Source organism: Calypte anna, chromosome 1 (assembly GCF_003957555.1).
Source record: "Calypte anna isolate BGI_N300 chromosome 1, bCalAnn1_v1.p, whole genome shotgun sequence".
In the NCBI taxonomy this organism is placed as follows: domain Eukaryota; kingdom Metazoa; phylum Chordata; class Aves; order Apodiformes; family Trochilidae; genus Calypte; species Calypte anna.
Window position 1 is genome coordinate 136827651 of NC_044244.1, and position 14951 is coordinate 136842601.

At 40.2% G+C, this 14951-nt stretch overlaps 1 protein-coding gene across 1 annotated transcript in view; it reads right to left on the reverse strand.

Annotated features, from left to right (window-relative positions):
* Nucleotides 1-4991: 4991 nt before the first annotated feature.
* TGFBRAP1 (transforming growth factor beta receptor associated protein 1) overlaps nt 4992-14951 on the reverse strand; it is a 37156-nt gene continuing 27196 nt past the window's right edge. The window contains exons 9-13 of the mRNA XM_030466263.1: nt 14641-14787; nt 12540-12699; nt 10510-10943; nt 9539-9586; nt 4992-9115 (exon numbers count right to left, since the gene is read on the reverse strand). Of these exons, the coding sequence (XP_030322123.1) occupies nt 9107-9115; nt 9539-9586; nt 10510-10943; nt 12540-12699; nt 14641-14787 (798 nt within the window). The 3' untranslated portion in view covers nt 4992-9106. The remainder of the gene's footprint in view (nt 9116-9538; nt 9587-10509; nt 10944-12539; nt 12700-14640; nt 14788-14951) is intronic.

A 14951-nucleotide genomic window follows, 5' to 3' on the forward strand; every position in this document is an offset into this window, starting at 1 on the left:
TTTGGATGTAGTTGTCACCTCTGTAACCAAATGCTATGGAGAGCAGCCAGGCAGAAAGGGACCTGGGAGTCTGGATTGCCAGGAAGCTGAACAGGAGCCAGCAGTGTGCCCAGGTGGCCAAGAAGGCCAATGGCATCCTGGCCTGTATCAGGAACAGCGTGGCCAGCAGGTCCAGGGAAGGGATTCTGCCCCTGTACTCAGCCCTGGTGAGGCCACACCTCGAGTCCTGTGTCCAGTTCTGGGCCCCCCAGTTCAGGAAGGAGATTGAGGTGCTGGAGCGGGTCCAGAGAAGAGCAAGGAGGCTGTGAAGGGATCCAGCACAAGTCCTGTGAGGAAGGGCTGTGGGAGCTGGGGGTGTTCAGTCTGGAGAAGAGGAGGCTCAGGGGAGACCTCATCGCTCTCTACAACTCCCTGAAAGGAGAGGGTAGCCGGGGGGGGGGGGGTCAGTCATTTCTCCCAGTAGCTTCCAGTGAGACAAGAGGGCATGGACTTAAGCTCTGCCAGGGGAGGTTTAGGTTAGATATTAGGAAAAAATTCTTTACAGAGAGGGTGATCAGGCATTGGAATGGGCTGCCCAAGGACGTGGTGGATTCTCCATCCCTGGAGGTTTTTGAGAAGAGACTGATGTGGCACTCAGTGCCATGGTCTGGGAACCACAGTGGTAGTGAATTAAGGGTTGAACTTGATGATCTCTGAGGTCCTTTCCAACCTGGATGGAAGATCAGGTTGGTCAGACAGGACCTGCCCTTCCTAAACCCGTGCTGGCTGGGTCTAATCCCTTGCCCATCCTGCAGGTGCTGTGTGATTGCCCCCAGGATGATCTGTTCCATGACCCTGCCAGGCACTGAGGTCAGGCTGACGGGCCTGTAGTTTCCTGGGTCCTCCTTCCGGCCCTTTTTGTGGATTGGCGTGACATTCGCCAACTTCCAGTCATCTGGGATGTCCCCAGTGAGCCGGGACTGTTGGTAGATGATAGAGAGAGGCTTGGCGAGCTCTTCTGTCAGCTCCCTCATCACCCTTGGGTGGATCCCATCTGGTTCCATACATTTGTGGGGCTCCAAGCAGCTCACTAGGTCACAAACTGTTTCTTTCTGGATTACAGGGGGGCTGTTCAGGCAGGTGGGAAAACCAGCATCGAAGTACCAGTAATTAACTGCAGCTTTACAAGACAATTCCTCCTGTTTATGGGACTGAGACCTTTTTAGTTTTTAGTTTTTCCTTTTGACTAGCGCATTTCATGGTCATTCAGAATTCCAATTTGAGCAACAGCTGTCAGAAACACTTGTACTCCTGGCATGATCACTGGACTATCTAGGGGTGATGTTCTGAGTGTCTGCTCTCCAGAACAAGAGCTTTCAGGGATGTTTTGAAGGGGGAACACTAAATCATCTGCCTGACAAGTAAGTATGTCGCAACAGGCCATAGAGATGCTTTGAAGTAAAATATGACAAGTTAAAACCTAAAGGTAGATCAAATGTGCAGAAATGAAAACCTTCTTTCTGCTTGGCAAATCTAAATCCTCAACGTATAACATTATTTTTTTTTAAAAAAAGCACATACGATTCCATCCTGTGTGCCTCCATCCCCATCTTTAACTGTTTGTGGTCCCATAATTAAATAAACTATCAGATCCTGCTATGACATTGTGTCCTGGTTTGAGCCGGGACAGAACCAATTTTCTTCACTTTGTATTTCACTTTCTTGTATTTTACTTTCAGTTAAGTCACTGCACTTGCTGAAATTGACAGCAAGTTTCCCAGTCAGTGTCTGCTTTTAGGACTGCCAAGACTCAGTGTTTGTAGTTACAGCTAGAGAATGGTCTGCAGAACCAAGGCCACTGCTCAGTTCTGAGGAACATCTTATGCTCTGGAAAGAGAAAGAGAGAAAAGGGGTCACACCTGCAACACTCCTTCAGGGAGGAGCAGACAAGACAGGTGACCAAAACCGACCAAATGGAGTATTCCATCCCACAGGCACCACCCTCAGTATTTGAGGGACCACAAGGGTCAAGTTTTTTCTCTTTCACTCATAGCCAGCACCCCGGGAAGATTCCATCCATTCCTCTGCCTGTGATCCTGATCCCTGCCCTCCTGAATCTGTGTGTTCCTGCCTCCAGCTCCCGACTGCTGCTGACTCCAGGAGCCCAGCCTGGACTTTCCCAGGGCTGCCCTGCAGCCTCGGTGGTGACGTGAGAGTTATTGGGGGGAAAAAGGGACGAACATGGTAATTTATTTTTTTTGTGCATGTATTTCATAATTTTCATCTCTGCTGTTCCATTAAAGCTGTGCAGCTTAGTTTCCAACCTGTAAGTCTCTCTCCCTTATTCTTTCCCATTCTGTCCTATAGGGGAAGAGAGAGGGGTTCATAGGGAGCATCTGTCATTAGTTCAATTACCAGTCCAGAGTTAAACTGTGACACCACGCAGAGTAACCTTATACTACAGCAACTAAAGGGCTGATAATCTTTGTGTGCAATTTGTGGCTTTCAAACAGATACAAAGGTCTTGCATTTTATTTGAATGTACTTCTCCAGGTCAGAGGAACACCAAGCAGATACTCTTGAAGCTGTCATCAGTAGCTTGTTATTTTCTAGAAATTCCCTGTTCATTCAGTCCTTTTAATATCTTGGGGGGAAAAAAAAAAAAAGCAACCCACAAACCAAACAATTCCTCCAAGACAGATGCACCTTTTAGCCATTTGCCCACCAGAGAATCTTGTCTTTAAGATACCAAATAAAACCACAACAGTGCAGTATTGTCAAAGCCACAATTGCACCAAAAGCCAAGTTGACTGAATGGCACATGGCTACTGCTCAGCTACCTTTTGATATTATTTCTTTATATAAAAATTTACTTTTGGCTAAAAAATTACAGCAACAAAATCACAGGTGAAAGCATCATTTGCATAAGCTTGAAACAAACAGCAAGTCCTGATGATTAAATGGGGTATGCAAAGAACAAAGTGATTTTTCATAGAATCATAGAATTGGCTGGGTTGGAAGGGACCTCAGAGATCATTGAGTCCAACCCTTGAACCACCGTTGCGGTTACCAGACCATGGCACTGAGTGCCACATCCAGTCTCTTTGTAATATCTCCAGGGACGGAGAATCCACTACTTCCCTGGGCAGCCCATTCCAATGTCTGATCACCCTCTTCGTAAAGAAATTCTTTCTAATATCTAACCTAAACTTCCCCTGGCACAACTTAAGACCGTGCCCTCTTGTCTTGCTGAGAGTTGCCTGGGAAAAGAGACCAACCCCCACCTGGCTACACCCTCCTTTCAAGTAGTTGTAGAGAGTGATGAGGTCTCCCCTGAGCCTCCTCTTCTCCAGGCTGAACAGCCCCAGCTCTCTCAGCCTCTCCTCATAGGGCCTGTGCTCGAGTCCCTTCACCAGCCTGGTTGCCCTCCTCTGGACCTGCTCCAGGACCTCGATATCTTTCCTGAACTGAGGGGCCCAGAACTGGACACAGTACTCGAGGTGTGGCCTCACAAGGGCTGAGTACGGAGCAGAATCACTTCCTTGGACACAAGAATGGTAAAATACCAAGGTGACATTAATTCACACAAAATTTAAACCATGGCTGCAGTGAGGTCTTCCCATTTGGTACTTTGCCAGGTCAATCAGCACATCCACAACCTACATGGGAGAGAGAGAGACCTGTAGCATGCAAAGGACTTACCCCTCCCTCAGGATGAAGAGGCCCATGTCAATACATAAACTTAGCAGTGATCACTTCTTTCCCTACCTGGGTACTGCCACATCCTTTTAAATTTCTTCCAGTGATGGTTTTTCAGGGCTGAGAAACATTTCATTCAGTTTTCCCACCACCTACCTACACTTTCTAGCCAGCATCCTCTGTATATTTTGGTTATATTTGAGACTTCATGGGCAGTGAAGATGCAGGGAGAAAAGACTCAAACACATGCAGTGGGGCTGGAAACCAACTGAATTAGGTGAGACCTACACATCCTAAATGTCGATTTCCCCCTTTTCTGTACTTGTCCCTTGCATTCTGTGATGACTCTATGATTCTTCCCTCTCTGCCTCCCCTTGGAGAAAACACTGGTTTCCTTGGCTTACCCACAACCTTTACCACTCTCTCCCTCCCTCGAGGTTTCCTCATCAGCAGGACCTGTAATGCCTTGGACCCTTAGAAGAGGGGACTCTTGGCCCTTTGGCCCTGGAGCTTGCTCTGTGCCAGGGCCATTACTCCTGCGCAGAGAGAAGGAAGATGAGCAACACCAGTACCCTGCTGTAGAGTATCTAGGTCATTTCCTCATTGCAGGGATATAATAATCCCCTTTTTCCTGGGAACATGGGTTAGGATTTAGCAGAAACTTCAGGGTTTTCCCTCCTAAGGTAGTATTAGGGTTCTTTAGGATTAAAAATGAATACCATCCAACCTCGATAGCACCTACGTCTTCATTTCCCCTACATTTCCACTTTTACTGAAGAGTGTCCTGGTAGGGAAGCTGCAGGTTAAGCTCACTTTCTACCTGGTACCAGAGGTGCTTCTGCAAACAGCATCTGCTTTTACTGCTCTCAGCAACCAGCCCATGACACCAGATCAACACCTGCCCTGTTTCAAGGTCTTCCCCTCAAAATGTTTCAGTATGTTTTCATCCTATCAGGATTGCTCCAGGACGTCCACACACCTGCTGCTCACCAGATTGCTGTGGCTACAGAAGCAGATCAAATCCTTTCAGATCCTTAATGGCAGTACCCACTTTCCCCTGAATCTGTAAACACCCAGATTCAGTCAAGGAATAGGAAAAACAAAGTAAAACTTCACTTCCCAAAAGTAAAACTCACTAATTTTTAAGAACACTTGTTTATCTCCATTAACACCACACACTTACATAATGCAACCTTTTCATCTGACCACTTGTCAGTCACCCAAATCCTTTGTTGACCACTGATGACTCTTTCCTCTTCACTTGGCCATTCAAGTACCAGGGTTACTATATCTCAGAACAAATGGCAGAAACATAATTAAAAGATTTTTTTTATTAAAAATCAACATATTTATACATTTGTACATTCCACATACTGCTGTACATGGTCACCAACATAACTATTAAGTCAGAAAGCATTAACAGTACGGAATTCCATATGAGCAAATTTACTGCAGGGGAACTTCAGTTTTGTAATCAGACATTACAGAATGCCATTAATTTATTTTCTTCTTTTCCCTTGAAAAGTAGCAGCACATTTAATTATCAGTGTCCACAAGGCAAAAGACCCAAAGTGTTGCAGAGCAAGAGAAAAATTAATTAGTAAATATAGGCAACAGAAGAGGAACTCACAATGAAAATGTGTTAGTTGCTGCCTCTGATAAACAGCAGGATGTTAAAAATAGAGCTACACTGAACAGAGACTGAATTCAAAAGAGTAATAAAATAAGAAGTTCCTTCTTAATACAACTGCATAAATAAAATATCACTCAGGACAGGAGTCCTGCAAAGAATGGGCACTGCTATAAAGATTCAGCAATCAGGATAATGCTTGTGTGGTCAAACATGTCATAAATGTCTGGGAAAACATCCATATTCTCCATCCCTAATAATACCTTGCCACAGATGCAATTATTGGGCTCCTATGTGGTTGATGTGATAAAGTGACATTTTATTGAATAAAGCCAGATGTGCTCAGGAGTCCACCCAGAATTCAAGATTTATACCCATGACAATTAAGTGCTAGAAGAGTGACATTAATAATGTAAAAAAACAACAAAACAAACCCCCCAAAAACTGGAGAGCTTTCAGAGACTGGGAGCTGGGGGAGCCAAGAAAGAAGTTCTCATTTTAACCCAGACACCTGTGCACGCCTGAGTCACCACAGAACAGGCTGCCCCAAGAAGTCAGTTCATTAATTCCTGTTGTGTGCTCTGTGTGGAACAAAACCCAATTGCTTCTCTTCTCCAGATTTCAAGGTCAATATTCTTATAGCATAATCAATGTGATAACTTACATGTTTAAATCACAGAAATGAAGATCTAACAAACTCTTCTAAATATACAGCCATTAATCTTATTTCAAGCAGAGTGCTAGATTCTGGGAAATTTTTTCTCATTATTATTTTTCCTCTCTTTTTGACTGCATATGATGACATATAGATGTCATAAGTAATTTTTATGTAATGGAGTGTGGAAATATGAAAGCGTAGAAAAGGATTTAATGAGTGCTTTTTGTATGTACCAGCAACTGTAAAAAAAAAAAAATCTGCAATATTTCTGTAATTAGAATATACATCTTAAACAAATGTGCCTCATTATCTGCAAAAGCATTTGTCTGAGAGACTAATCTCATTTATTATGCCTTGAATCACAGATACACAATCAAATAAAGTATCTCCACTATTGTTTTGGTTTTACACATAAAAAGTTGGAGAAGGCTCACTGGAAAAAAAAAAAGTGAGATTAATTCAAAGCAAATAATTTAGAAGGAGCTAAATTAATAAATATTCTGACAGAGATTCTCCTCTCTCAGCATACCCTAACAGGAGAGGAAAAGATTGCATCAAGCTTAAACTCCCAGAATCCACTTTATTTCCCAAAGAAATACCGCTCTCTTTCCTCTCTCTCTTCCTTCATGTATCCAGCCAGCAAATAAAAACCAGATTTCCATTCATTCCCTCCTTGCTGCTGCAGCCATGTTGGAACTTACCACAGCAACAATTCTGTCCCAGGACTTCAGGTACACAAACCAAAAATCAACAAACGGAGTGTGCCAAAATAAAAAGAAGAATGAACTTAGGAACTTCTTCAATGTGTTCTCTTGCCCAAAATGTGTTGTATTTGCCCCACCTAAGGGAACATGAATGCAGACTTCTCATAAATTTCCTAGTGATAAAGCAGAGCATACCACACACCTCTCTGATGTAGGCTCTCATCTCCCCCCAGTTAAGCTGAAGTGCTGTGTGTACACTGAAGAGCATCCTCCACCTTCCACCTCCCTGCTGAGCTCTTGCTCTGCCTTAGTCCCACATTGGTTTTCTTTGCTTTTTCATTTTGTTACTGTGGGACTTTCCTATTAATTCATCCAAACGAGTTCTAGTATAAAACTGAACCAAGACACAGGAAACAATCCACAAATCAAGTGTCAGTATTTTTCTAGTCCACATTTCAGGGCAGGGCTAAATTAGATCCCCCAACTTCACTATTAATCACCCTTTGGTCATCTACGATTGCAAATACTCTGCATTACTCTGCATTTGCATTACTCTGGTTTCTGTACTTGTTCTGTGTGTACAATTACTGTTGTTGCTGCATTTTAGCCAAAGTACAAATCTGGTGAAATACCGAATATTAATAAAGAACAGTTTAATCTTTTACAGTTGTACTTTACCATGCAGTAGCAATATTATCTGTCTTGTGATCTAGGGTATGATTTCTCTTCCACTGCAACACTAGTTGAGCAAGAGAAAGTTCATCCCTACCTAGTGGCCTGAATTTGTTTAAATCATGGAGAATGATGTTTGTTACCTCCTTATTAGAAAGGACAAAGCATACTGAGGATGGTCACAGCAAAGGAAAGCATTTGTTACAAGTCAGATGCCACTCTACACAAAAGGATTACCAGATCTTTGTAAAACCACTTCTTCTCTATCAGCAAACATTTTGAATTTAAGGGACTACAAATTTGTCCATGTAATCACTGCCAGTTGTAAACAATGTCTGAAATCCATGAATACAAGATACAGAAGAATCTGCTCACACCAGTGCAACACAGGAGAACGACTCGTGCCAGAAATGCCCACATTTGTTTTTGAAGGTGCCTGTCACTACACATGGCTTATGTCTTAGTAGAAGGCACTACAAAATCCCTCACTTGGATTTTATTTTTTAAAACCCAATGCAACAGCTATACTTTTCTAATTTCAAAGTCAGAAAAGAGAAAGATCCAAACGTCTCTTTGCTTCAAACAGAAAGAAATGGATATTTTTTTCTGTCCCCCAGATGTAGCCTGGTTGCCCCTTCCAGGAGACAGCACTATGTTCCCTTACAGGAGACTTCTGCCAGACTGCATCTAGAAGACACCATGCAGATGTCCCTGGTTGCTGAGTCTCCACTCTGATTTGACACACTGAAACAGTGAGTAGTCTGCTAACTCAGTTGTGTGCCAGTCAGCAACCATGGTATTTATTAGAGCTTTACAGAATTAAAAATGCTTTGGCTTCAAAATACTTGTGTTTTTTTTAAAGTTGTCATTTTTAATGAGTTGTGGAGAGTTGCTTCGTTTGAACTGATTAAACAGTTAAATAGCAATTTGAATACTTATCGAGACAGTTAGTAAAGGTTTTGTTGCTATTTGAAAAACCTTAGAGAATTCTATTTTGTAGAATATAATGCAGCAACCCTGTAGTGAACCTTTGTAGACTTCTTTCCAATTTTTAACTTCTTTCCCTGATTCTGATTGCACAAAGTCACCCACAAGTACTAAAACTTAGTCTCGTGGAGTTCCAATCTGCCTAAGTTATGTTACAGCAAACATTTAGCACATTAACCTGTACACTCATGTAACAGCTACATCTTTATCCTCCCCAAAGAAACCCTAGAATGATACAAGATCAATTTATTCAACTGTATGTACAATATATTTGCATATTAATAAATAAATCAATATTAAAGTTGTCTCTTCCTCCATATAAAAGTGACTACAGTCTGACCTGACAATCTAACTTTTGGGTTTTTTTTGTTTTCTTCCAAGCACAGCTGTGTGACTGAGGAAAACAGTTTCCACTCTGTTTATCACAGTAACTGTAGGAGTAGAAACCTAATGGACCAGTACTTACATTTAAACTCTATATAGCAGGGGGGGGAGTAATAAAAAGTGCATCAAAAGCAAACAATTTGAAGAGTGAAAATCAAGTCTGTGATGTGATCCTGGGGAAGAGAATCCAGCCCAAAAGAGAACATGCTGCAGCAAACATCATAACCAACACACATTTTTGTCTTGATAGTAAGCTGCATGATGTCAGTCTTGTCAGGTAATGTTTCAAGAATTCCAACTCCAATAGATGCCATCTCCTTCTCTACAAATTTATCAACACCACGTTCAGTGCAAAGTGACATTTCTTAAGTGTTTGCCTTGTCTCCATAACATTCATCCTTCCTGTGAAGAAAAGGCCCATTTTCCTTAGCTGTTTATTATTATATACAGAAGAGCCTATATTTGCATCTCTCCATTTCTGGTAGTGAATTTTCTTTTCTATCTACATTCATTAGAAATCAAAAGATAAGTGGCAATATTTCATATTTACTGGAAGTCTTCCCATTAACCCAAAGACTAGCTGTTCATCTTGATTTATATCTCAAGTAGCTGCATTTTGTTCCTTTTTTTTTCAGCCCTCTTTCAATGGGGTCTAAGTCATGGGAACCTGTGGGACTGGCACATGTTTCAAGTCTGATTGCTGGAGCTAGAGAAGTGCTGAGTCATGTTGGAATTCAGATGTCTGTTTGCAGCACAGTGTGTGTGGACCAGACCCCCGTTTGGGTATCTTACAAATACAGGCTCACAGAAAGGATTTTGGCACACCTGACAGACCTTGTCTGAAAGAAGAACTGGGGCTCCTTTTTGTTTAACCTAAAGAGAAGGAAAAAAATTCCAAACATTAATCTAGCAAGAAAGGAAGGGAAGCTGCTAGGCATATAATTTTAACTGTACTAAGTTTTAACTGGACAAATTTGCTCAGTGACAGAGATAGTAGGAAAAGCCAGCCTGAACCATTTACCTTAAATTTAACTTCCACATTCACACTGATTCATTTCCATGCTTCCTTTACTGCTTTTTTTTATCCTCATTTTATTTATTTTTTTTTCTTTAAAAAAGAAAAGCACTCACACATTTAATGCAGCTGAAAACCCAATGCTGCTTCCTAAACAAGGTCACAGGACAACTTCACAGCAAACTCAGCACTTACGTATTTTTATTCCAGACAGATTGTTGTGCACTAGCAGAATTTAGTTGTGTTAGAACTAAACAGATTTAAGAATCTGCTGGAAGCTTTAAGCAATACAGCTCTAGCTAGGAATAGCAAAAAGATGCACAAGTGAATTAAGCACTAACAAAAGAAACTAACAACCTTCAATTGATATAAAGTGCAGGGTAAACTTGTTTGCCAATTCTGACAGGTCTCAATCCCAGTGAAAAAAATGTTAACTTACATCTTTTTAAAGTTTCTGAAAGAACTTCATTAATCTGTAAATTCCGAATTCCCTTTAACTGAGCACAGAAATTCACCAAGTTGTTCCTATTTCAAGACTCCCAAAATATTCTGGGGAGATTTTGTTTTACAGAGAAAGCATAAAATTAAGTTTGAATCTCGTAGTCGCTGCAAAAAAATACTAAGTGCAGCAAGTAAAATTGCCAAAGACATAAAGACAACTTTGTCCTAATTCTTCAGACTTCTTCTGATTATTGTATATCAAAGGACCAAATTGTAAAGCTTTGAAGTGACTCTAAAAACAAACAAAAAAAACCCCACAAAACCAAACCCAACAACTTACTTTCTCATACTTGTAGATTAAGTTTTCAGCTTGTGCTAACCCAAGTGCAGCCTGAGTCATTCGTTTTGTATGAATGCTTTGCCTCACTGCTCCAGCCAGGAACGGGGAGAGGAGCTGCACTGACCAGCTGTCAGGCACCAGCTGCAGAACTAGAGCTGCATCAAATTCAGCAGAGTGGTTATTCAAGAGATCCACAGCAGCCATGGCCAGTGCAGAATCCGAGCTGCCTGGATTTAGATACACTGTCAGCAGCATATGGAAAAGCCTCCGTCTGTAGTGCAGGTCTCTGTTCTCAGAGTTCCATATACAGTATTCTTCAGCAGCATGGAAGTCCTTTAACTCATGGACAAGGATATGCAAAGCTTTCTCATGGTCTTCCAGTTTCCCATATAAAATTGCACTTTCCATATGAAGGTTTGTGCCCTGGATTTTGTCTGTTAAAAGAGATACAAGGCAATACTTGCTCAGTGGAGGAGACCACCACTCCCTTCCCCCCCAAAGTCAATGAGAACAAGCCCACACAAAGAGGACACATGCTTCCAAGCACAGGAATGCCTAGATGTATGGACACATTTCTCACAAAAGGGCACTGCTAAATATGGGAAAAGTAATTACTAAATAACAGGTGACAAAACCAGTGTCACTGACCTCCTTTATGCCTTTATTCTAGCACGACAGTCTTGCACATTTCTGCACACACTGCTAAAGTGTATGAGAAACCTTAAAGTGAAGCTGCAATATTTTTAACTTCTGCTTCTCCCAGTATTATAAAAAATACAGAATAGTTTGGATTCCACAAGAGATAATAAAGATCAAATAGGACTTCACTTTAAGAAAGGGCCACTACAAACCCTTAATCCAGCCTGACAGTTTAATGTGCCAGCCACGGGCAGAAGGAAAGGGAAGTTCATCCAGGCATTGTGAGATAAAGTAGAAAAATCTTTAACTTACTGTAAAGGTGATAAAAATTTGGCATAGGTCTCTGGAAAAGGTATGGCAATACAGTGTTTTTCTCCCCAGAGTATTTTGATTATGAAGGACGTACACACTAGTATGGACTGATCTGACCTTCATGTAAGATATGAATTGTCTAAGAAATCTTGTTTTTTGGAATACATGAATTTCAAGACAAATAAGCCATCTTGTACCTCTTGCCCTTAAAAGTTTAGTTAAAAGTTAAAAGATCAAAAAGAGCAAGAGTTTCAATGACTGTATTGTATTATGTTTTGCTGACTGGAAAGGTGAGAGAACATTAAACATTGGTAAATTGTTTTAGTTGCTATTCAGCTATTTTTATTTCCATGTCCACTGGACTTTCCACTGAATTTCAGAAAAAAACATTTTACACCTTTCAGTACAATAACAAATCATTTCCCTTTCACCCACTGAAACAGTGGATGTAAGTTTAAAAATTGGGCATAACAAGCATTGGCCAAGGGGAAAAAAAAAAAGCAAAAAAAAAAGCTCAGCTGTTGCTTGCTTTATACCAACAGTAAGATGGTATATTGTACTTTTCACTCAAAAGGAGGCTCATATTTTTGTTGAGTATGAACCTCAACTTTCAGGGTGTGAATGCATTATGGACAACAAACTCCTTGGTAATCAGATTCTGCCAAGCTTCACTTCATCTGCTGAGAAACTGACTGCTTAGTAAGAATGCCTTTTAAATCTTCCATTTGCAAACAACTGCCACAAGTTACAGGCTCATAATTTAAAAGAAACTGACTATAAAGTAAGAAGAAAATATTATGAAGTGAATATTATGGACCCTATTTTTTCCAGCTAGTTACATTATCCTGTCTTTGGTGCAGTGGCAAACATACCATTGTACCCCATGAACTATGGGAGATCAAATACTATTAACAAATATACTTTCTAAATTAACTTATGTCTCTAAAAATAAAGAAGGTAAGCCTATTAACCAAATGCACCTAGAAAACTCAGATGTTTTTAGTCTTCTATCCTTATGAGGACTTTGTGTTCTGCTGGAGCAGACATACAGCCTTTATGATAGACAAAATGCATCTTACCCAAAATGAAGTGTTTTCTATAAAGATCAGATTTCTGAAGATGACTGCGTAGTTTAAGCAGCAGTTCAGTTTTTTCTGTACAATTATCTGTGGACACAGACTTTAGCTGAAGTATTGCCTCCAAGTACAAGACAGCTAGATGAGTATGGTACTTTTCTTTCTACAGATAAAAAGAACATTGTTAGTTCAGTTTACAAAGACAACCCCTTCTCCCCACCAGTAACAGTGATCAATATTAATATAGTTACATAGAAATGTATTTTAATCACTTTATTAATTTGAATTAATCAGAAAGTCTTTTATTCACACACAGACAACTTAGAACACAGAATGGTTTGGGTTGGAAGGGACCTTAGAAATCACCTGATTCTAACCCCTTTGCCATGGACAGGGACACCTCCCACTAGATCAGGTTATTCAAAGCCCCATCCAATCTGGCCTTGAACGCTTCCAGGGAAGGGACATACACAAGTTCCCTGGGCAACCTGTGCCAGTGTCTTACCATCCTCATAACAAAGAATTTCCTCCTAATATCTAATCCAAGTCTCCCCTCTTCCAGTTTTAAACTATTGCCCCTTGTCTTCTCACTACACACCTGTGCAAGAAGCCCTACCCCAGCTTTCCTGTAGGCCCCTGTATTGGAAAGCTGCTATATGGTCACCCTAGCTGATAACAGGATCATCAAATCAACTTGATAAACTATACTGTATCTATAGTATGGGATTCTCTATTTAATAATACAGATATTTCCAAAACAGAAACACAAAGTATCTTACTCCTAACCTCCTTTTCACCTCAAATAAAAAAGCTCTATAAATAGCTTTTCTTGTGCAAAAAATATTTCCTTTCAATAGTTCACCTAATGAAAGTCAATGCAGTAAAGCAGATCTATCTATCTCCTTTGAGTACATGTACGATTTCCACTGTTTTCTTTTGTTTACTTTGTAAAAAGAGTTATTTTCATCTAATTCATTCTTTCTGATATTCAGGTATGTTCTTTGGCCTTTTCTATTTCTGCAACAAAGTTTAAGAAAGCCATCAGAAGCAGAAAAGCACTCCTCAGGCACAGTGCTTTTTGTGTTATCCAGTACCCAATATTCATAAAAGCAACTTGATAATCTGACTGTTTGAAACATTCTCCCTAAAGCATTCACAGTAATCTAGTACTTTCTAAAGATCCACATCAATTTATAACCCAGCTTTTACTAGCAGGTAGATTTAATTATGAATTATTTTGGTACAAGTACTCTACAAGTCACTGGGTTTAAATCAAAAAGTTTGTTTGAAAATATTAATTACATTAGAATACAACTAGTATATTTATCCAATATGGTATCACACAACTTGATGTGTTTGCAATAGCAATAATGGGAAACCACTGATCTAGCACATGTATTTGAAGAATGAAAACTAACAAACTGGTCATCTGTATTGCTGAGTTCTATCAACATTCACTTCCTTGCTTTATTTGCAGGTCAAAGTAACTGCTCCTGTGCTTAAAATGTCTCACATCCCACTGCCATAAGGTTTGGTCTTCCTGCATTGTGCTTAAACACCCAAAGATAAAATACACCATCACTTATGACTTGTGAACGTATCTTTTGGACATTAAATATCTAGAGTGCTTTGGAATTCCATGGTGAGAGGTGAATGGTATAATCCTATCATTAATTGCTCAAAACTTCCCAGAAGGACAGCATAAAAAATGCCTACTTGTAAAATGCTAAGTTAACAATTTTAGTGTATTGCTGCAGGAATAGCAGTTGATCAACCAATGATTTTACCAGATGGGAGATTTGAGCTTCACTGGTTCAACAGAAAAGCATGCAATAAGCAGATATATTTACAAAAAACAAAAAACCAAAAAACCTATCTCTGAGGGCAGGTAAGCAACTGTCTTGGCATCACGGGAGATGAAAAGTTAAAAATAATACAGATATCTGCTCATGTTCTACTTTAATCTTAAAACCATTCCTTACCTATTACAAGTACATCTGAAAGCCTCAATTTATTCCTTCTAAACTGGCTTTTTTTCAGGGTTGTTCATCATAGTCTGCATTCTAAATCTCAAGCCTATTTTTAGTATTCTTATAGGACTCACCTCTATTTTCCTTTCCAATACTAGATGTTCCAGATATTTAACACGTGCTTTAGGATATTTGTTAAGGCAATTGATTGTATCATCGGGATTAATGCTGTTTTTCTCCTGTTCTTCCAAAGGCCTTTTAGTGAAAATCTGCACACCAACCTGGAAAGAGGTAATTGCATTTAGGAACTCAGCAGCAAGCATTCTATTACTTTTGTCTTCTAAATGCTTATTGAATATCAGGTGAGTTAGTACATTACTAAACAACACAAAACCCTGTTCAACACCACCACGATTACACCACTCAGTGCTTGTTGTGGTCTCAC